The sequence below is a fragment of the Thunnus maccoyii genome, chromosome 8, assembly GCF_910596095.1.
Source record: "Thunnus maccoyii chromosome 8, fThuMac1.1, whole genome shotgun sequence".
NCBI classification, from domain to species: Eukaryota; Metazoa; Chordata; class Actinopteri; order Scombriformes; family Scombridae; genus Thunnus; species Thunnus maccoyii.
In genome coordinates this window covers 30,106,724-30,130,707 of record NC_056540.1, presented here as the reverse complement: position 1 = coordinate 30,130,707, position 23,984 = coordinate 30,106,724, and the positions used below count along the sequence as shown (strand labels likewise).

The window sequence follows — 23,984 nt, the reverse complement described above, 5'->3', positions numbered from 1 at the left end:
AGTTACCCTTGACAGATGATGCCCTAATTTTCTTTAAATGGATTCATTGGAATTGGGTCAGAAAAACTGTCTCAAAGCCCTACAATAATGCCAAAATTTCAGCCCAATCAGAAGCAATACCGCAGACTTAGAGGGGTGTTGTGCATACTCAAATTCATCGTGAACTTCAGTATTTACAACACAAGTACATCCTATACAAACAACTCTTCAATCACATATGTCATTATAGGGATTGGTTGTAGGAGTGTCCCTGAGCTCCTGTTCAATACGCCCTTTCACCTGGATTGTAAAGGCAGTTATTTTAAGTGAGTGAGCTTCAATGGCAGCAAAACAAAAGTGTAAAAAGTGCAAGTCCTAACATTTCAGTTGTGCAGAACAACATTCCTGCAAAACAGTTTGATTGTCTGAAGTGTTTTGTGAACACACAGAGCTGCATTCTGTTGGTGACAGTTAAACTAATGCATATTTGTGCAGTTGCGTATCTCATAATCCTGCACAGACTGGTTGTTTTTGGGAGGAAAATGGGGCTTTGATTCTCCATTAACGACAAATTCTTAACAAACATTCTGTTGAGCAGAGGGCTGCATGGTTCCCTTGTCTGACAGAATCAAACTCACAATAGTTGTTAAATTACAAATATATGTCCATTTTTATGCCTCTGTGCTGGTGACAGCTGTGATCGGAGGCATTATGTTTTCCGGTTATCTGTCCATCCCATTCTCGTGAACGTGATAACTCTGAACTGATTAGATTTTGGTGGTCAAAGGTCAAAGATAAAGGTCACTGTGACCTCACAAAACACGTTTTTGGCCATAGCTCAAAAATTCATAATTATAATGAAGTTTCACACAAATTATGTCTAATAGGATAAAATGATGAAGTGATGACATTTCATATCCAAATGGTCTCTAAGTGAAGACAGCATGTTTCTCACTGGAAATTATATTAGTATTTACTACAAATATTATGAGTCTGGACAGACATGGATGTAAACTGCAACTTGACTAGTCCAAGGTGGTATTTCTAGTTAATTATGGCATATATTAGAGCTCATATTCAAATCTATACTCAGTATAGAATGTAAGAAATATATTTGAACAGTTAAGAGCACTATACTGACACATTTCATATTTTATATATATGGAAATATATAACAGTGTAATGATTTTAATTATGAGATAACTTTACATACTGAACCTAGGATTGCTCCAACCAACAGGTAGTTTTAATCTTTAGTGAAACTCTGTAATAGGAATGTAAAATTGTCCAAAGGCTGTGTCATAAACATGTGGAGGAAAACAGTAAATGGTACAGCTGAACCATAACCCCAAAACCTCAAGTAGGCAGCTACTAACAAAGATTATTTTGCGCATAGTTACATTTTTGGTTAAAAGGCAAAACAAAACAAAACAAAAAACAAGGAAAAACTACTGCATACCGTACTGCAAAAGGCTACTCTAATATGAAATTCCGTATGGAAGAACTTCTTTAATGTGAACTTGTAACTGTTTTTGTAAGTGCTACATTCAGTAAGTAATGTTACTAGGTAGTTCAACGCACCGTGTTTTGTTGCAGAAACAACTGAAGCTACAAACACAAATGTAGACAACATTACAAGATATAATTGTCCATTTCTTGTATGAAAGAGAAAAAACTCAAGATCAAACTACATGCCAGACTGTACTCTCATTTTCACATAAATACATAGAATGGAAATAATCCCTTTGTTTTTTAAGTGATAAACTCTTCATTTCAATATGATTTTTAAAATAAGTTGTCACTGGAGGCTTCAGTGAGACCTGTGTGAAAAATCTTGTCTGCCGTTGACTCAGAAGACCCGACTCAATCCCCTGTGACAGTATTTAAATATTCTGGTATCACAAAAATAGAAATGAATGGACCTAAATAGAAAAACTCTTATTTTCAGAGGTATGTTTTTCTGATGTCGGTAATGTCACCCTCAGCAAACATGGATCAAGGACAAACATTACAGACTTCTAAATCATAGTGACACATTCAGTACAGGCCTGTCGAGTTGTAAAAAAACAACACCACAGCTTCAAATCCGAAGCTGCGGAGATTTGTTCCAAAAACATAACCAAAAACACAACGGCAACAAGAAGATTGTGGATTGTGAGCTGATTGTGCTTTCAGGAGCAGAAAGATATATAAAAGGGTTGTCCAGTTACAACAATAAAAAAGTGCATTCATATGTCAAATGACCTGATATGCAATCATTCACAGCATATTAGTTTGTACAGTAAAGGCACTATATAGGCATCTGTAAAGACCACTGCAGTTTAGATACATGTAGGCAGTAAAATGAAATATAAAATAAAATTCTACTGAATTTCAGCTTTGGTGTTTGTCTGCCCCCGCAGGGCATTCTCAACTATGTTCCATTTGTAAATGAAAGGTCCATTTACTGCTTAATGGCTTTGTAAACATGACAAAGTCTTTCCCACAGGAAAAACTTTACCCCTGATTATTGTTGATATGAGAGAAAAACACATTTTGGATCAATATTAGTTACATTCATGTTGAGGTACGTTCTGACTATTTCTTTGCAAAATAAATATTTTAAGGATAGCATATGGCTATAAACTAAACTCATAAGAGCGAGACATTTCAAACTTTTGGAGCTTCTGAATTAACCAGAAACTAAAATGAACAAGCAGAGTTCACCTTAAAGCAGCATTTCACAATGTCAAACTTTTTCACTTTTTTGCACACACACACAACTTTCTCCCCTCCCAGTCGGTGCGATTACTTATCATAAAATCTTCACACACGCTATATTGACCTTTGGATCATTTTCACCAACCTTTGACTTGCTATTGAATACAATTATTACACTGCAACTATGCATGTGACTGAATTTTAGGGGCATCAAAGTGTGATACATTAATATTGAAATAATATGAATAGCTATTGTACCTCTATGTTGGATGTTAATTTAAAATTTTCAGTGAAATTCATATGTATTGAGCGTTGGTGGGTGAATGTTCATGAAGTCATTTGGGCATCTGTGTGCAACAAAGAGAAAATATACAAAGTGAAATACAGACTTCATAATAGCTGTGAAGTTTAACTTTTAACTTTAAGTACTATCTACCTTTGCTCCATTTCTATAAAGGAGATGCTTTTAGCATTCAACATGCTAAAACAGCATCACATAAAGAACTATCTGCAGCAGTTACATAGGATAGGTGTTGAATATTTAAGGAGGGAGTTCAGCAAACGCTGTACTTTACAAGGCACAATGGCAACAATAGACTTTTCTTTTATACTATGTGAGATGTAAATTCACACATGTAAACACACATATTTGGCCAGATAGATAATCTCAACATTTGCTATCATAATTGCCGTTGGGAACAGAGAGGCTTTGGACGTAGTGGATGGCGTCTTCAATGGTGAAGAATATCATTTTGCTCTCCCCTCCATCACCTTCTTTTTTTTTGTCAGGGTAGTATCCTCCTCTTTCAAGAGCGTCCAGTACTGAGGTATTACACTGGGCCAAGACAACCTTGACCCCAAGTTCTGCGTAATCTTTGCGGACCTCCTTCATAGCGTTGACTCCGGCAGTATCTAGAAACAAGATGGCGCTGCAGTCCATAACTAAGCTGTGTAATCTGCAGACGGATTTCTCGTCGAGCATCAAGGTTACAGTCGCATCAGGTCCGCCATCCTCTTTACCTGCTACCTCATTCTCCTTTGACTTCATATTTGGGACCTCCTCTGGCTGTTTGCTCTGCTTCCTCTTGAACTTCATGCGCCGTGTTTTCTCCTTCAGAGGGTCGAGCCCTACGCTCTTGTAGAGAGATTTTTTGAACAAGCTCTGGTTTGCGTAATAGATCGGTGCCTCGTATCTGAAAACAGCCACTCCAGGATGTGTTTGAAGGCCGCGGTAAGCAGAAAGGTCTTCATAATGCTCCGTGTTCGGAGCCCGGCCCAGCTCCAGGACCTGGGCTTGCTGGGTTCGGCCCAGGACGCAGAAGGCTGACACTATAACCCCAACTAGGAGACCCAGCTCTGTGTTAACCAGCGCCGATGTCGCCATGGTGATCAACCAGATGGAAGTATCGACGTGGTTGGCGCGCCACATACGGGGAACATCTGTGAACTTTTGTAGAGCGCCACGGAGGTTTACCACGATGATGACGGCTAATACACATCTGGGCAGGAGAAGGAAGCAAGAAGACAAGAAGGGAAGAGCAAAGGTTAGGAGTGTCACTTGTTGGTGTTCATGGAGGACAGCAACTGCTCTGAAGAGTGAAAGATATTTAATGAAACTTTCACTGACTCTCACTGAAACTCAAAGTTGTCTTCTATTGATTGTGGCTAAAGCATTAAAAAGTCTCTGTTACTTTTAAGCATTTCAAATAGCAAATGATCAGCTGTAATCTTTTGCCATTCAAAAGAGTTTTTCATCTTAAAATGTTTAAAGCAAATCAATTGAGGGGGCAAAACTGAGATACTGAGAATAACAAACAGAATCATCTGGGACCAAAACAGTAGACAAAAAGAGAGGGAGAGGAGACAATCAAAGAGATAAGGAAAAAAAGATAAGACAGCATATTATATATTGATGAAGACATTCCATACGATCAGTGAAGTGTATGTCTATGGTTTGTGTACACAAGTAACACCACAGCACAGACACAGATCAATACCAATCATAAGCTCCAATCACAATCAATAGACAGTGATCAAAACTGGGAGCCTGACGCTGGAATGTTTGACACATGTTTTAAGCCTGAAGTGGATCCTTTTTTCTTCAAATGAAATTCGATTGTCAAGCTGATGTATTGAAGGTATATATAAGTCTGTCAACTTCAGTGTTGCAATATCTGCAATGATATCTACAATATCTATGGAGCACTATTCAATGATTTTGGTGGAATATCACCTAAATAAATTTTAGCATTTTACTTCACCTTTTTTTGTCATTTATGTCTGGATGGTTAATTGAATCCAGAAATGTGCTTCAGATAACATATTTACATCCTTTTTATATCAAATATATTTTTGCATTCTCATAAAGGTTATTGAAAAACTTGTGGGCGCAAAAATGTAATGTTGCATGTGGCTAGCGATGTATTGATTGAGCAAAAACTGGCTCGTCTGACTGGTTAAGAGAGAAATTACTCAGGTGAGTCAAACGGGCACAACTGCCCTGACCAGCTTCCCGCAGAAGTAGGTACTATTTTTAGGAAAGGGTTACAGCTCTGAGGTCAAAGACATGCAGAGTTTCCTTCTTCTCAGTTACTCTTGACTTACTAATGTGCACATGGAAATCTTCTGCTCATGTGGCTTATCTTTTTTTTCTTCACAGCTGATTTTATTTTATCCATCCCACCTGTGATTGTGTGTGTTTTATGTTATGTTTTTATATCAGGTTTTAATGTGATTTCAACTATAACATTTATAAGTATAAATGTAAATAATGGTAAAATACCATTATCAATAAACTGATTTTAGTTCATCATTCTATTGATTAAGCATGCACGTTGTCATTCCAATGCATCAGAATTAACTGATTAACTACCAATTGGGAGATTAATTAGCAAGAGGAAGAAATAAAAGAAGGCCCAACTTTAAAGAGATGACTGTTTAACAAAGATTTGTTCATACTTACTTCTGAAGGGAATAGAAGATTGGTGCGATGACCAGCAGCACCAGCAGCAGGACGAGGGCGCTGATCAGCCCCGATATCTGAGTCTGGCAGCCTGTCGACTCCTTGACAAGCGTTTTAGTCAGCGCCGCGCTGGTGGTGAAGCAGTGGAAGAACGATGGCAGGATGTTGCAGATGCCGATGGCGTACATCTCCTGATTGGCATCCACTTTGTAGCCGTGCTTCTTGGCGAACATCTCTGACAGCGAGACTGTGATGACGAATCCCACGATAGCAACCGAGAAAGCATCGACAGCCACGTTGGGGATGAGAGACCATAAGGGCATCTGTGGTGGGAGGAAGCCCGTGGGGATGTCGCCAGCCACACCTGACCCATACTCCGTGTTGAAACGGCCAAAATGAGAAGCCAGTGTAGCAATTATCACCACAAAGAGCTCAAAGGGAATTGGAGCCTGGGTAATGAAAAGAAAAAAAAACACAAAATCATTAGGTATATTAAGAAGGAAGTCCATTTTGTTATTCTAAATTTTTAGCGTTAATGGTGTAACAAGTGTAAACCTAAACCTGGGAGGAAAGGCAATTTTACTGTAGATAAATCAAAAGGGTTTATCCTGTGTACGGTGGCTTTTTTGGTACATCGTGGGCTCAGCTCCACAGTGTCACACTTTGCTTAACCTTTGTCAGTTGAAGCTGAACTTCGTCAGCTCTTTGCTCGCATGTACTTTGACCTTAATACTACCACTATTAGCATGCTGACTGATTAGCATTACCCTCAAAGCATAGCTGAGGCTGATGTGTTCTTCTGAATCTCACTCACAGTTATGAGCGGAAATGGAAATACTGCCAACATTCACACCCTATCCTTAACCACACCAACATTTACATAGCCTCAGTCATATCTAATCTTAACCTACAACTTGCATTAAAGGAGTGCCCCACATATTCCACCTTCGAGTCTTATCTCGAACAATGGCTCAATGAAAACCACAATTGTGACCATATCTAACCGGACATGTGTACAATTTATTTAATCCTTTTATGCTGTGTATTTGAATATTCGTCTTTGTTTTTGTTACCTGCCTAGGGACAACGGAGGTAAATTAGCATTTTTTGCTAACTCTGGCATGTTTACACCCTGTATTATATACTGATGTTCATTAACATGCTCAGTCCCTATCGAATAAACAAATAAAATAAATAACCTAAACATAATCAGTTTCGACATTAAACTCGACCACCTCAAGGAAATATATACCTTAACATAACCATATTTTCTCCTGTGCCTAAAGGCAGAATATTTGATCTGTTGGTGGTGGTGCAAGATTAAAATCACTATATAACCAACAGCTGGCAGTTTGTTTTACTCTGAACCAAAGTGTTTGATCGAAAGAGTGACCAAGTGATTGATCACCCAACATTGCCAGCAGCATACTGCCAGTGTGGCCAAAAATAGACTTTAAAAAACAGAAACTTTGATCTTACACAACTATATACTGTATATATTTACAATGTCAGAGGGCGTCTGACCTTTGCACCTGTTGCATCTGGTTGCTTGTAATCCTGGAGATTTTGGAGAAGCTTTATCATACTGACACTCATTGAAAATGGTTTCAGAAATCCGACACATGTAAAACTTTTACTGAATTTTCACTAAACCAATGTGCACTTTGCCATCTTTACCTTTAACTTGGATTTGAAACGATCATTGAGCTCCTTGGTAGGTATCAGTACCACCAAACACACCAAACTGGTCACCAGGTCACAAATGTTGGTGTTCCCCAGGTTGGTGAACACGCTGTACCAGGTCTTGAACAGAGTGAACCAGCCCTGTGGTCTGGGGATCTTCAGGCCCAGAAGGTACTTGAACTGGGAAGTGAGGATGGTCAAGGAGGCTCCTGTAGCGAAGCCGCTGAGAAGGGAGTCGGAGAGGTAGACGGAGACAAAGCCTACCTGTAAAAAACCCATCAGCACCTGAGAGAAAGAGGTAAGCAGAAGGAGTAGATGGCATAAGGTATAACTCAAGTCAATTTTATTCACTCAATTGATTTAGAACATTTATTTCCTCCATAGAAATGTTTGTGAAAGACACTTAAGATATATTTATTTCAATTCAATGAGCTTTATTGGCATGAAAGTTTTGAAACCAACGTTGCCAAAGCATAAAAATACAATTTGACCAAATATTTGAACAGTACAAAATCACATACAACATTGTGTGTCTTCCAGTTTTTCCAATGCAAGTCATAGATGTCAGACAACACTGTAGCTCTAAGTGTACAAGAGTCATGAGCTCGAGTTTGCATAAGGCTACGGAGCGCTCACTTACCTGATAAACCCCAGCGGTAAACGTAACTGTGGCTCCCACAGTGATTGCATAGCAGCTCCTGTCACAGTCTACCGCATAGCTGTTATTCCCCTGGCCAGCCAGCAGGACGGTGCTGTCGTTACCACTGATGCTGCTGCTCTCTGTGAGGTATCCCGCCAAAGCTAACTCCCTATCCACAACCTGACCCACAAGCAGGCAGAGTACTGCAAAAATCCCCACTGAGATGTGTCTGGAAGTGCCTAAGAGGGCATAGATTATGGAGGCGAAGAACGAAGTGTAGAGACCATAAACGGGGTCCTGACTAGCCAATAAGGAATAGGCTATAGACTGGGGGACCAATAGGATTCCGACAATCACTCCAGACATGACATCACCCAGCAGCCAGTCCCTGAGCTGATACTGTGGCAGCCATTTCAGAATCGGGACAAAGCCCAGTATTTTGGACTTGGCTTTCTTTGAGGTGCACGAGCAGTGTTTCTTTAGCCGATTGGAAACAACGGTTTTCCAGTTTTTTTCTGTATCCTTCTCCACTCTTTCCAGAATGAGAGGATGGTGCTGCTGGTCTCCCTCAGCTCCATCTTCTCCCGTTGTACAGTCATCACCATGAGTCATGATTGAGCCCTTTTCTGTGGTAATGGGGAGGAAAAATTTCTGTTAAGCCAAGTAGTCACACCAGCTTTATCTCAACAACTGATTATACAAGCAAACTATAAGTCACTTGAACAGCAAGCATGTTAGTGGTAGACCTCAAGTGGTGTAAGACTTTTTTATGCTGATGCCAAACAAAAAGAAAAATCTCTACATATACCAACTTGTGTGCTCTTGTGCAATTTTTATTTGCTGTAGTGGTTAAGATAAACAGATGCTTATTTTAAAAACTTAACTACATATTACACTGGAGAAGCAGTGTGGAGTATAATGGAGACTCACATTAGCGATATCCTATGTCAGGTCAGAGGGTGTGGGCCTGACATTTAGCCTATTTCTCACATTTAGCTGAGGCAGGGAGATATACAGGTAAGATAGTTCTCCTTATTGATGCAGTGCAGTTTACACTTTAGTGACCCCGATGCAATAAATACCGCTGATATTAACAAACTAGGGACAAAGTATAAATGAAACTGAGAACAACTACTGCAATAACATGCTGATAGGTTACATTATGTAACACAGTGTATGTGCCTTTATTAATAGTGAATTTAATAATTAAATTATAATGTATCATGGCATTTTATTACCCATCATTTATAATAAACCTAGTAAGATTGCATTTGCGGGTCAGAGTCAAGTTAATTGTTATTTGTACAGCACATTTCATACTCCATGTGCTTTACAGTAAAAGACAGAAAACAACAAACAGATGAGATAGAAAACATATATATATATAAAATACTCAATATATACATTAATAAAATAACCTTTCAACCACCTATACAATGCACACACACACACACACACATACACATACATAAAATACAGCACGACAGCAGACGCACACTAAAGCATGCACATGCACACACACACACACACAGACACAATACCAAAGCCTGGGAGAAAAGCAATATTTTAAGACTGCTTTTAACACTTACATACTGTACTGTCTGGGTCAAATTTGACCCACTTTGACACTTGAAAGCAATAAAAACACCCTAAATTATGTTCTTTAAGCCTGATTTTATGACTGTTCCTAAAGTGGCCCAGAATATACAAAAATGGAAATATTTCAAAATTGTTTATTTTTGGCGCAGCTGGTATATATTTTTGCAAACACAGACCTGCAAACATATTTATTCAGAGGGATTTTAAAGTCACTAGAGAGGGTCAAATCAAGGTAAAGAGAGGTTATCCGGAGTCTTGGAACAGTGAAACTATAGATTGCCATGTCTGTATATTTCTGTCATTGGTACAGAGGGGACAGAGTTCAAGGGGGACCTTGACACTGTCACAAGAACTGGCCGTGTCCCACCATATTGCTACATTTGCCAGTCTCCACCCAGGTGGGCATCTGCACCTGCAAACAAGCCTAAGTAACAAAATAACAAATCAAACGCATCGATTTCCACACAACCAACAGAGTGGTTGCCCAACATAGACCTTCCTATAGTGGAGAACAGCTTTCATAGGATTCTAAAAAGTACCTGAGACCCTGTTTTGACTGATTTGGTGGATATGTTATTCAAAGATGAAAAACAATGAGTCAAAGAGAAAGTATTAGCAGAGAACAGAACAGAGGAAATGGAGGAAAGGCCCTTTTGACTTTGACTATCATGCATAGGGGACACCACTTCCCCACACAGCAGCCACAGCAGCACAGTAATCCGAACTTTGCCCAGATCAATCTGCAGTCTCACAGTCAATTTCACAAGGGGACAAAAACAGTGAGACAACAAAAAAGAGGACCGTTAAAGTCATGTTTTTTGGCAGTTTTGTTAGTTTGAAAATTGCAAACCAGTTTGTTTTGTACTAAAAGGAGAGCATGCAGGCAGTAATGACTGATGGTTATAATGAAACCCGCCATTCAAAAATGCTGTTGCATTACTTTCAATAAAATTCATAGAAATAACTCTAGCTGTTATGTTTTCCAGTTTTAAAACATGAGCTCATAATAAAGCGTGATTGTGAAAGTATTTTCCCTCTAAACAAATAGTGTCAAACCTAAAGAAAACACTCTCTCTGCTCTCTGAAACATTAATGAAGGATCAATCACACATTTATTAATGACTGATAAGATATATATGGATGCAAAATACATTTGTGGTTCAAAATTTGGTGGTTGCCAGATCAAAAATGACTCACTCCATACAATGAAGAGTCAGGATATGAGCAGTATGCATATGTTAAAATGTAAAGAAGATACAGTTGCGGCAGATTTCAGGTTATTGTTGGTTTCAGCAGCATCTAAATGAACCGAAAACGGAAATCAACTGAAATGCTGATGAAACAACCGTTATATAAGGCAGTGCATGTCACCTTTCAACCAGATGTATCACATTATAAGTTATTTCATCCTGCAAATTTCCCCGCTGAGAATGCATGTGGCGTTTGATAATTAATTAATAACAGAGTTAATATTCATAATAATATATAATTCACAGTAAACATTTCTTCTGTAGACTCATTTGAGATTTTTAAAGTAGACTACAGATGACAACATCGGGAGGAGACGTTACTGCTACGTTAATGAGATTATTAGTCATGCCTTCAGGCTATTTTTGCAGGCGGTTAATTCTGAGAAGCGGAGTTAAAACTGAAGCTATTTGTGTATCGCGAGCACTTTCATATCGAAAAGTCAAACTTCAATAAATGACAATACGTACAAGTGCAATAGTTGATCCTCCCGAGCGAAGAAAAACACGCTGAAATGACAACATATTTGCAAATTTATAATTAATCTTAACTACAGTCTAACTGTCTGCAAGCGTCGCGGTAGCCGAGCGATGAATGGGCACTATTGTAAACAAAGTTGTCAACGTGGACAGCAGTTCACATTCTGGACAACTGACGTAAAATTAACGTGACAACCCGCCTGCGACTGCAAAAAACAAACGTTGCTGTTAAGTTAGTTAAATAACTGACCTGAGCTCCAATCAGTCGCCGTTTACGAAGTGTATCTGAAGTTATGGTTCAGACTGTCGACTTTCATTCCGCTTCAAATTCATTTTACACCAGCCTGTAGCTCCCGTGCGTGATGACGTTTCTGTGTACGTCAAGTGACCCGCTCCTCAGACAAAGATGGTCTGTGTAGAAAGACGTATCACTTTGTAGAGCAAAGAAATATCACACAGTAAGAATAGAAAAAAACAGCAATAATTTAAGGAACATAATCATGCAGAATTTATCACACAGGAATGTATTTTGTATAGTTATTCTAGTAAATTAACAAGGAGGTTTACTTCAGAAATGAATTAATCTGTATGCATTTTTTTATAATATCCTGGAACAAGCTATCCACACCCTGAACAGTATGCCAAAATCACAACTTTTCTATTTCTATGACTGATCAAATCAAAAACCTAAAACCCTAAACTATTAAAAAAAACAAACAAACAATATGTAGAAATATTTCAAATGCAGTGAAATATTAGTTCATATCCTGAGTTTGTCAGTAAGAACGCCTGTCTTCTCAAGTCTAATAAATGAATGAGTCATTTGAACAAGGTCAGTCTTACAAATGAAGGTTGTAGGAAGTTGAGTCAGTGTGGTATTCATAAATAGTGAGAGTTCTTTAGTTTTCCAGTCTCTGAACAGACGCCCATTGATTGACACCGTGCAACTAGAACCAGCCGTACATTTAGAAAAGGTTTATTTTGTTAACACCAATAACATGTCTTCTGTTCTTACTGTTTGTTATTCTCTGTCTCATATTCCTCCAGACAGTGTGTGAGAGTGAGAGATGATTGTGGTTCGTCACCACAGTGGGGAGACACGTGATATAGTATGAGCAATAGGAGAAGCGAGTAGATGTAATGTTATATTTTTACTTTTGACATAATCAGCATCACTGAACCCCATGATGTGCGTAACAAGTAACACAGGGAATGTCAGAGTCAGTGTTGTGGTTACAAACCCCATATGACAAGAGTAGATTAACTAAATAAGTTTTAATGTTGTTTATTTCAACTGCTAGCTTTCCTTAATTTGTGGAAGTGACAAACAGTAACAAACTATGGAAATGAGAGCACGATGGTGGTGTTGAGGAAAAGGAAAATACAAACTGACACAAATACTTGTCTGACATTATTATGTCCCTCAGGCCTTGTTTCATGGTGAAATTTGAACCTTTATTACTGACAGGGTGAGGGATTCATAAAAAAATAAAAATAGGACCGTGCACTAAAATGAAGTCATGAGTTCTTGAGAAAATAGACCATTAAGCAATATAGTTAACGCCTATTTAAACTTCTCCAGCCACTCCTATATCTTAAATCCATGATTCATTTCTCCTCTAATTAGTCTAATCACTTATTCTAAGTTATATTACTACGGTGTACACACTGCTTCTGCTGCTTTGTCACTTGCATGATGACCCGCTTCCTTTAGCATAGGGATGGATAAGAGAGGAGTAGTATAGTGTAACAGGGGTGTTTTGAAAGGTTTCTATGAATGATTTCACACACTTTTTTTAAACCTCAAAATCTTGTTACCATTAAGATCCTTTGTAACTGACATGAATTCACAAAGAGAGGATACAACCAATTTTAATAGCCACCTTTTAAGAACACAGGGACTCTAAAAATATAGATTTTGGGTGTTACTATGGGTGAAAGTATTACCAAAAGATATGTTAAATTATGGTGGTATGTAGTTAATAAATACAATATTCTAACACAACTGACTACTTTCAGTATTCAATTAATTACACTATACAAGAGCCCATAAGTGCTAACAATGTCTTGTACTCAGAGAGACAGGAATCCCATGTTGTGTCATTAAACATTGGAAGGTATCGTAATCCCAGTATTGTAATTGGATGCAGGCTTATGTCCACACATGACCATTTAAAACCATCCTTGTAATCCCGTATTCTTTTCTCATCCACCTGCAGAGTTGGTTAGCAGGACAGAGGGATTACACACTTTGCTGGAGACAATACACGGACTTCGACAGGTAGGACTCAGTCATACGTTATTTTATCATGCTTTCATGGATTCATTTCTATATCAAGTACTTTGGTTAAGATTAGACAATATAACAAGTGCCAGAAAGGTTAGATAATCACAGGAAAATACAAATTTGATTGTTTGATTGTCTTGACGTCACGACAACTATCCATTTTGCAGTACTAGCAGGTTAAATTAATGGAAGTGGCTATTTATACGGATTCCTTTGTGTCAATAGTCTGATTATTGTTGGTACGGAATTATTACACATCGGTATTGATTGTGCGAGATCACATGATCAAATTTAAATTGTCTCAAAATGGAGGAACGTTTTTGCTTGCAGGTGATACGCCAATGCTTCCCATGGTTTGGGTTAAAACAGTAAATGTGGTAAAAATATCCTGTTTAACGGCACTAAAATGCCCGACGTCACAGTAAAACAATGTCTGGTTAGTGGTCTACAAGAGATCCGGCAATAAATTCTGGTGGCCCATTATGTACCAATAGAACAAAGAACTATTAGCATCCCATCCCCAATCCCATTCCATGCCAGTAGTCAGTTTACAACATATACAACACTGATGTAGGTGAGGCCTCACATTAGAACGATGATGCATTGTGACAACATACACTCTGCATTAATCATTATTCAACCTTTGTCTTATTTTATGCGATGATAAACCTCAATGACCTAAAAACTTTCAGGTCAAAGCCACAGCAACGGTTATAGATGTATTTATAGTTATATTATCAGGCAAAAGTATAGAATAAGACTAATATGACGACTAATATTTAATATGGTTACATGTCATGTGATTGCTTGAAGTGACAAACCCACAAAAATATTATCCCCCAGAGCTTTTGTCCTCTTTTAGCTAATTGTTTTTGGATTGACAGCCCACAAATTTTGTTCTCATGAACCTCATTTCTAGCAGCAGCACACAGCTGTTTGAGCAAACAAGCTCTGATAATCCCACCGTACACTAGCTGACCACCAATGGCGGACAAAGTTAGTGACTAACTGGTGAAGCAAGTGGAAAGTCAAGCAGCTAACGAGCCAAATATTTTTCTCAGTAGTTGGTGGAGACCAAACTAGAGGTAAAAGGAGAGTGAATATTCGACATACATTCATCAGGTGTACAAAAAGGCAAAAATATATGAAGTTTGTGGGTTTGACAGCTTGTTGTGGACATCCTTTGTCCCCTAGTGGCCAAAACATTGACGAATGCTGTTTTAACTGGAATGTTTCTACCATTGGATCAGTTTAGAGTTAAATGCCTTCCTCAAAGTGGGCTCTACAGTAATTGTTGTTTTAAGGACAATGTTTCTCATACTGTATACTTTCTCTACCATTTGTGGAATTTAAAACTACACAGCTATTACAAGCAATACCGCAATCTATTTCAAATTGTTCCCTGTCAGCAGCAGCCATGGTGGACGCAGCAGCAGCAGAGCAGTTCCTGGATGCCAACCCACAGTTCGCCAAGCAATACTATGACAACAACTTCCGGCCTAAGGTCGTCTCAGACCTGCTGGACAACAACCGGAAGACCGCGGTGGATGTCAGCAAGTTTCATGAACTGACGTCGGTGGAGGAGAGCGAGATCCTTTTCGACCTGATACGGGACATCCAGGACAACCTGCAGATGGAGAAGTGTGTCTTCAACCTCATGAGACACCTCAGCTTCATGATGAGGGCCGACCGCATGAGCCTGTTCATGTACCGCCAGAGGAACGGTGTGGCCGAGCTGGCAACCAGGTTATTGGGGATTTCTTTTTTTGAGTTGCATTTGATTTTTTTAACAGCTTTACAACAGCTCCTGAAGGAATACACAACAAGATTATGTATTGTTGTCAAAAAATACCATAAAGATAATGTTTCCTCACAATGAAAGGTTTATAGGACTGTATGAACTGCACACACTGTCACTCCATGGTCTCATTATCATTGACAAAAAGATAAATAAGATTTTTTGTTTTTTAGATTATTTTTTCATGTAGAAATCATCAGTTGGGAACCTGGGAGTTAAATTTAAATGTCTATATCCATTTACTTTGCTGACATCCACACCCTTACAGTCTATCATGCTTAAGTCACACTGCTTCAACTCTCTGTTTGCATTTTCTCCACCTTATCTTTACCTGATGAGGCAACATGTCCGTTACTTTGCCAGCGTAGAGCACATCGCTTATGTTTTAAAGGAAATTTCCCAGGAACTACACTGAAAGAACACAGATGTTGGTTTTTACCAGTGCGCTGCAAACAATCACGATTACTTTATTAAATCAGTTACTGTTAGTTGAGAATATGTGCTTTAATTTATATTATTTCTGTTGATGCAGTTGCACATTTTCATGGCCAGGACAGGAGCCCACTACAACCGCAGAGCTGCTGGCTTCAGTGGTTATTTAGGGTTACTTGCAAGCTAGTTTGAGGGTTAAATGTCAGGTCACAACCTGGGTTGTTTGACGTTCTAGGGAAATTTTGTTCTTGGTCATGGTGGAATTTTGTGTCTGTGTAAATTCAAGAGTACGGTCTAGACCTGCTCTATGTGAAAAGTGCCCTGAGATAACCTATGTTGTGATTTGGCGCAATATAAATAAATTAAATGACTTGACTAGGCCAAAAAAGTGAACAAAGTCCAATTGGCAACACTTGATAACATGCTTAGAGTTAGACATGTTAAAAAAAAAAAAAGCACAGCACTTTCTAATTTCATTATCTTTATCTCCAGGTTATTTAACGTCCATAAAGATGCAACATATGATGAATGTCTGGTGCAGCCCGACAGTGAGATTGTGTACCCGTTGGATATGGGCATTGTGGGCCACGTGGCGTCTACCAAGAAGATGGTCAACATTCCAAATGTGTCAGAGGTAAGTACACATAATCACTGTCTGTCTGACTGTGTGTGTGTCTGTGTGTGTATTTGTTAGTGTATGTGTGTGTGTGTGTGTGTGTGTATGTGTATCACCCTAGTTTATCTTTCTTTAAAAACATTTTTCAGTCATACATATGCAACATTTTCCATCACATTCATTTATGGCAAACCTCTTCCCATTTTATTCTTCTCATTTTGTTTTATTCCCTTACTTTTACCTCATGTTACATATACTACAAATATAAATATATCTTCACATCTAGAAGAAACAAAAATATGTCTGACTATTTACTATCTATTCCTCCCTCAATTTCTACTACATGATTATATCTTGTAAATGACATATTGATGTTTTTTTTAAGGCATATAGTATATCTATCTAGTGCAACTTGAATGAGTGTATACATTTGTAATCTGGAAGGTCCCAGACAGTATAAAATCCTTTCATCCTGTATTGGTGCTGTGCTCTACCTGCTACTTACACAGACAGAATTTAAATGTGTCGAGTCATTTAACCGATCCAGCACATATCTACGGCCAAGAAGTAAAGTTTATAAAGAATGAAACCCAGATACCCTGCACCTCAGGCAACAAATCCACTAAAAAACATTGCAATCTAGATATTGCATATTACCCAGTTAACATTTAAATCCTTGTTTTGCCTGGATGTGAAAACCAGTCTACTGTTGCTCCGTCTGTAAGTGACCACCAGAGGGCGACCAGACACCACAGTGTGTTTGCCACTAATTCCTTCCAACCAAAGCCAGCCCAATCTCATTATAGCCAATACCTTTGACATTTGAAAATGGCTGGCAAGTTTATTCCCATGTACACTTCAAGTTTGTCATGCTATTGCAGGTCCATTTCCATCCCTCCCAACCCTCCCCACCCCTAATATCATAACAGTCAGTGCCCATACCTGCACTGTTACTGTGACATTTACACTTAATAAGGCAGCAGTCCACTCCGCATAACTGATGGATTACAAGCTGTCCTCGGTATCAGTTCAATCACTTCTTTTCACAGGAGATTAGAAAGCTCGGGTGAACAAAACAGACCCGGGTTGATTGCTCCCGTTTGGTTTTTATCTACTGGTTCTGCTGCCAGTGTGAGCAACCACAGAACAAACATCATCATGCTGTTCAAAACCTCCGCCCGTCACGCCACAGCCTCACACAAACACATGAAAGCACGATGGGAAATGTGGCAACTGGAACGATATCAAAGCCTGCAAGCCTCCCCAGTTGAAGCGAAGGAACAGCTAATGTTTCCTTATAATTGGCTGGCTTTATGATGCTAATGCACCGAGGACAGCCTTTCAGAGTAATGCAGAGACTGGAAATCACTGTCTCTCTGCGCTCTATTTCCATCCCAGTCCAATCTAGCGCAGGCCGGTCAACCAGTCAGGATTGTTGTAGGAAGGTGGAGATTATGTTTCACTGGGATTATGTACTGGTGAGCAACATCCGTACTCATTTCTCTCTCTTCCTCTAACCCTTCCACCTTCAAAGGGAATTTAATAATCAAATAATTTACAGACTAATAACTGTGACTTTTATTTTGAGGAGTGGTAAATCTAGGTGTGTGTGTGTGTGTGTGTGTGAGGAAGGTAGAGAGTGTTAGTGGGGGGAGGTTGCAGATGAAGCTGGTTAATCTGTCCTGAATTAGAGCGATCCCAGATTATTCCCAGAGGTCACACAGGCCCTGAGCCATTTTCACAGACTCAGCACAGTAACACACCTTTAATCTATTCTGTTACACTCTATTGTTTCGCCTTGATTTTTTTTTTTTTCCTCTTCAGTGGAGCAGAAACACCCAGAAATCCAGTTAATGTGTCATAATGTGAGAGGCTAATTTGGCTGAGGATGAAGTATCGGCGTGTGTGTGTGTGTGTGTGTGTGTGTGTGCAAACTTATATAACATATATTTTATGTATGTACATGCATACATTTGTTTTTATGTATTTATTATTTGAATTAACTGTTTATTCATTTTTTAAAATTATGCAATTAGGTGAGAATAAAAAGTGTTTGTATGAAAGTTTTTCTTTTTTATGCTTAATGATTTATTATTATTTATTTATTGAACAAATTCATGTATAGTTGTATTGTGTAGTTGTATATGTATAGTCAAATAAGTATAAAGTTGACTGAAAAAATCCTAATTCAGGGATTTTTGACAGTTATAAATAGCAAACAGGATTATAGAGTGTTTATTAATGAATCTGGGAGTGATTGAACGTCATACTTACATGATAAAAGCGAAAGAGTTAAATAATGCAGAACTTCATAAATAAATAGTATTTATAAAAACATAATTTGTGTTTTTATATCAAGAGACAACTGAGATTATGTATTAAAGTGTGAAGCTGCGGTCAAAGGTCAAGGCAAAGCTTCAGCTGAGCTAACAAGCAGGATGAAGACCTCCCTGGGTTTTAAGGGGTCAAAGGTCACCCCATAACAAGCTGTCAAACTGCCCAGATCTTTGGAGCAGGTTTATATGTAAGCTGCGTCAGGCTGAAGCAGCTACTGTATGATGCTGATCCGGGATCAGTTTGGTCTCCTTCACAGGGATTTTCCTCCTTCGTGACGTAACTTCAGGTCAACCCCTGTAAAGATAGAAAAACATAACTTTAGAAATTTATAAATACAAGTAATGATTTACTGATTTAGTTTCAGGTGTAAGCTGAGGGCTGTTCACATATGTTGATTACTAATGCTCAAACAGATGCACAAATTATAAACAAACTAAGAATGATAAGGGCAGGTCTGTACTTCAGAGAAACATTTGTACTTTTTACTTCTCTACGTTTTTGGCTGACTCACAACGACATCAAACCCTGTAAAGCTCTTTTTTGTGCAGATCCAGGGTATCTTTAGTTTTTTGCTGCAGCTGGGTGAAGAGAGAGGGTTTGAAGTGATGTTTTGGTTTCTGTGCCGCTGCAACCGACAGCAGCAGCAGAATTTAGATATCTGAGGCTGGTGGATGGAAATTCAATGATGCAAATGCTTTGATTTTTGAGGAGTTTTCTCCTGTAGATGATTGTGATTTGAGTGAAGTGGCAGACAAAGTAAAAAAAGAGCAGGAGCTCTGTGAAGCTTGTGTATGTTAGAATAGGAGAATATGCCCAACAATGCTGCTCTGCACCATACTAATGTCACATTGCAGACCCCTGCACCCTAAAAAGTAATGACCACAGATGAATAGACGCATTGGCCCTTGGCTAGCGGGTTGACCCTTTGGATGAGTGGTTAGCGCAGTCCTCTGTGGTCTGGGAGACTGCAGAAGTGGGATGATTAGACTGTGAGGGACCTGGAAGGCTGAAGCGCAGTAGCATGAGGGAGCTGGTAGGTGGGCTGAAGCACGACTGTGATTCCCGAAGGTAATGTCACGATGCACGATCTACATAGTAACGACCATGGATGACTAGACGCGCTGGCCCTTTGCTAGCAGGTTGACCCTTTGGCTGAGTGGTTAGTGCAGTATAAATTATATTCATTATATAAATTATATTCCTTCTGATAACTGCCCTGATTCATTGATCCCTTACTTGCACTTAATTTGTGTGTTTTTTGTTTTCGACTTTTGCGAACCTGGAAATAAGATCACACCTTGATTTGCCCAAATTAGGACTCTACCATCAATTGCTGTCCCCCGAGGGTCGCTCTCTGCAGGTTTTTGTTTCTTTTTGGCAGTTAATGAGCCGCTCTTCCTCTTTTTCACACTCAGAGGAGCAAAATTGATGACCCCTGCTGTACAGGAGGAGCAGTAGGTGGAGTGCAGCAGAGAAAAGCCTTGAGTTTGTGGATAATGGAAAGCCTTTGCTAGCAGCGTTTGTGGATGGAAGTGGTGTGTTCATCAAAGCGGAGTCTGGGAGTTTTGAAGGGTGCAGGGGCAAAGAGCATGCCAACCGAATTCAATTACATTCTCGCTCTCTCTCTCTCTCTCTCTCTCTCTTCATAGAGCGCTCATTTCAGTGACTTTGTGGACGAACTGACGGAGTATAAGACCAAGAATGTCCTCGCCATACCTATCATGAACGGTAAAGATATGGTGGCCGTTATGATGGCCATCAACAAGTTGGACGAGCCGCACTTCTCTGCCAAGGATGAGGAGGTAACATTCAACACTGTCTGTCCTGGAAATTCACCCTCAGCCCCATTCGTTTTAGTGATTCATATGAACAAAACATGTCCCACCTCAGATTTCATGTGTTTGCCCTTTACTTACTCCTGTCAAGGTCTATGTCACTTCTCCAAACTCTCAGCTGGCTGCTTGACTGAACAGTGATCCAGCACAATTAAACTCAGTCTGCTAAACAATATTAGTCTGTTATAAAAGCCACATAAAACTGTATGACAGATGCAGCTTCTTGCTGCACTACAAGTCATATTGCTGCACAAATATAAAGCCCTCCAAATCGTAAACAACGGGACTAATCCTTTAACTTTATGAAAGCGGAAATGAGAACATTTTTCAGCCAAGGGAGGTCTGTCAGAGAACATTTGGAGAAAGAGATTTACAGTGGGTGCAAAGGGTCCACGGTGCTGAAAGAGGCATGAGGAAAGGATAAAGTGAAAAATCACTGCCACTTCTGTCCTAAAACAAACAATAAAAATGTGATGTGAAAGGTCAGTCGGATGTATCAGTTGTAAAATGATTAGTAATGAAAGTGTGCACTCACATTACATGACACTTATTTTGGATTCTGTTGATTTTGGCTAGTCTCAGCCACTGCTTAGCAAAAGTTGTAGACCTCCACTGTAGTTGCCTGAATGTGAGTTATATCACCTGAAAGCCCTCTGTAGAATACAGTCTCATCACAAAACAGAAATGATGCAGAAATTATTCTATGTCAAGGAAAAGGAGACAAATTTAAACATTTTTGGTTGACAAACACTCAAAATGCCATTTGAAAAATGTGACACTGCTCTAACTGTTGGCATGAAGATAAAACTTACCAATAAGAGTGAATATTGCAATGGTCATCACTGGGCTTTTGCTAAGAAATAAGTTATGTTTTGAAGACGACAGCACATGCATTTCTCAGCTGAAAGTGCCATTTTCTTCCAGACCCTGAACAAGTACCTGAACTTTGCTAACCTGGTCCTGAGAGTTTTCCACCTGAGCTACCTGCACAACTGTGAGACCAGGAGGGGACAGGTGAGGCTGCAGAGCATGCATATCATTCCATTAGCTTTGCTCCTTTTGAGATTTACTTTATTTATTCTCAGAATTGAATCAGCACAGCACAAGAAGGTGCAGGGATCCACATTTTCTCGACTGTGATCACATGGATACATTTAATTGAATCATGTTGTAAAAGGACAAACTTTTAAAACAAGTAAGAGAAATGACAATGAGATAGGAAGAGAAATTCTAAGTTCTGTAGTATGTTTTAAACTGTTAAACTGTATTGTATTGTATTCTTTTCTGGTCACCCCGTCCTCACAAGAAAAAATGACAGTATAGGTTTGGCCGGCAAAGACGACCAATAGTTACGTTTGAGTGACAGACGCCATCTAGTGACCGTAGTGAGTATAACTCAGAGAAGTGATGCAGTTCGGAAGACGTCAATATAAGGTGACAGTTTTCCTTATTAGGAGCAAGCCCCCAGGAAGTGTGGTGGGCTTTGAAGCCAATTAGACATAGTGTAGTGGCCAAATTGTGGAATTACAACTTCCTGGTCCGCCTTTGGCCCAAAAAGCATTTTTCCTTCACATAGTCACGGGAAAAGGAGCGGCTGGAAAATGGTGGATATGTTTTTTTGACCATCACAACCCCCACAGAATGACTTGTTACACTATCAGAATTTGATCCATTTGGGCTGATAACATTTTGGAAAGTCTAGAAGAGCTGCAAGATTTAATCAATTTATCCCATTCAAGTTAGCAGAAGGCTAAACTGGAAGTTAGCCGGCTTGGCTGGCAGAAGTCTCTGGTGCGTATGCCCTATGAGCACTTTGGGCCCAGAGATCATGCGAGGTATGCGTTCATTCATGTAATTTCATTACAGCAGGAAGTGACTTTTTTGGCTTCATGCACCACTGAGCAACTTTCATAGGAATGAACTGGAACCCGCCTCCCACACTGTATCCAGTTCTCTTTACACATCCATGATGGCAGATTGGGTGGATGGCTAGATAGATGACAAAAAGTGGACTTAGCTGTAGGAGTCCGCTGTTCTCCCCCTGTTTCCAAGTGTCACGTTTCCAACAATGATTGTCATGGTGTGTGGTTGCCACGACAACGAGGGTTGCGTAACTTTAAGGTAGTAGAAACCACGTTTCAAGTTATCATTTTCACCCAGACCATGATGTTTCCCACAGCGTTGTCACACCATTAAAACATAATTATTTTTTAACATTGATTTGTAACAGTTTTGGAAAGCAGCATATTACGCTCCTATGGATCAATCTGAAAATGCTCCTATGTGGTCGTTTAATGGTGAGGATGTGTTGTTTCTGGTGCAGGTTCTGCTGTGGTCGGCCAGCAAAGTGTTTGAAGAGCTGACAGACATAGAGAGGCAGTTCCACAAGGCCTTGTACACAGTCAGAGCTTTCCTCAACTGTGACCGCTACTCTGTGGGTCTGCTGGACATGACCAAGACAAAGGTGGGTTACCATAGATACACACTCAGAGCTGGGGATAAACTGGAAAACATACAAAGCAGGAAGAACCAAGAATGATTTTTATCACAAGAGAGGGTGCACAAGTTCAGATTCTTATCTTTCAATGAAGTTGCTATTTAATTCTTTAAACCATTTTTCATGGTTGAACATAAGAAGATAAAGTAGCAAAAGAGCAGAATGAAAACTTTTAATCAGTTATCAGACATGACTGTAGACCTTCAATGGAAAAGATGAAGCAAAATTATACTGTATTTGAGCCAGACAGAAATGAGCCATACATTGGTGAATATTTTTATCTTAAATTTCAATCCAATCACTAATGGACATCCTTTTCAAAGAAGCTTTGAAATGCATTAATCATCCTATAATCTATGGGAATCTATGTATAATCTAAGTACACCTCTTAATATATAATTAAGGTCTCTCAAATCTTTAAATTTAATACCACGAATGTCTCCTAACTTCTGAAATATACATTTTAAACAAAAACTTCAGTTTTAACAGCAGACTGAGAAGCAAAAGCAACATCTAAGGTTTCTAAATAATCATATTACTTTGTTTTTCTGTTATCTCATAAAATTACTGATTCCTTGCCAAATCCACATTAATATCTGTATAAAAAAATTAATGGGACTTTTTTAAAAGCTGCAGCAAAAGTGCATTTGTCATGAACATAAATACTGGGCAGTTGGTAGGAGACACACAGACCACCAATGGCTAAATTGACCAAAAAAAACCCCAAAATAACATGACCATGCCTTGTTTCTTTGCACATTGCTGCTTTTCTACCAATTTAATCTTTGTTGAGTTTTGATGTGATCTGTTTCTTAGTTTTTCTCCTCTTGTTTTGGGAAGAGACACTTTCAGAAACTCCTTTGGGTTTTTTTTTTGTCTCATTCCCACAATT

General features: G+C 39.1%; 2 protein-coding genes across 4 annotated transcripts in view; one reads left to right on the top strand and one right to left on the bottom strand.

The window, feature by feature from the left end:
• pde6a (phosphodiesterase 6A, cGMP-specific, rod, alpha) overlaps positions 1-23,984 on the top strand; it is a 62,940-nt gene that overhangs the window by 11,797 nt on the left and 27,159 nt on the right. Inside the window, exons 1-7 of one of the 2 annotated variants that reach the window (XM_042418705.1) lie at positions 12,240-12,264; positions 13,510-13,571; positions 14,990-15,323; positions 16,300-16,441; positions 20,410-20,562; positions 21,520-21,609; positions 22,919-23,059. In XM_042418705.1, coding sequence (XP_042274639.1) covers positions 14,995-15,323; positions 16,300-16,441; positions 20,410-20,562; positions 21,520-21,609; positions 22,919-23,059 — 855 coding nt within the window. In that variant the 5' untranslated portion in view covers positions 12,240-12,264; positions 13,510-13,571; positions 14,990-14,994. Of the gene's footprint in view, positions 1-12,239; positions 12,265-13,509; positions 13,572-14,989; positions 15,324-16,299; positions 16,442-20,409; positions 20,563-21,519; positions 21,610-22,918; positions 23,060-23,984 lie in introns of those variants that run through there. The other variant, XM_042418704.1, reaches the window with a different exon arrangement.
• Positions 817-11,644, bottom strand: slc26a2 (solute carrier family 26 member 2). 2 transcript variants are annotated; one of them, XM_042418708.1, is made up of 5 exons: positions 11,541-11,644; positions 7,965-8,590; positions 7,319-7,609; positions 5,642-6,090; positions 817-4,178 (listed from the first exon to the last, which is right to left on the bottom strand). In XM_042418708.1, exons 2-5 carry the CDS (start codon positions 8,574-8,576, stop codon positions 3,347-3,349), a joined length of 2,184 nt encoding a protein of 727 aa, XP_042274642.1. In that variant the 5' UTR covers positions 8,577-8,590; positions 11,541-11,644; the 3' UTR covers positions 817-3,346. The 2 variants fall into 2 exon arrangements, with proteins under 2 accessions (XP_042274642.1, XP_042274643.1); XM_042418709.1 differs by lacking the exon at positions 11,541-11,644 and adding an exon at positions 11,282-11,362.

Coding starts and splice junctions, on each gene's coding strand:
- slc26a2 (XM_042418708.1), bottom strand. CDS start 8,576: ATGACTCATGGTGATGACTGTACAACGGGAGAAGATGGAGCTGAGGGA. Junction 7,610..7,964: donor TTACCGCTGGGGTTTATCAG/GTAAGTGAGCGC, acceptor TCTTTCTCTCAG/GTGCTGATGGGTTTTTTACA. Junction 6,091..7,318: donor GTTTCAAATCCAAGTTAAAG/GTAAAGATGGCA, acceptor TTCATTACCCAG/GCTCCAATTCCCTTTGAGCT.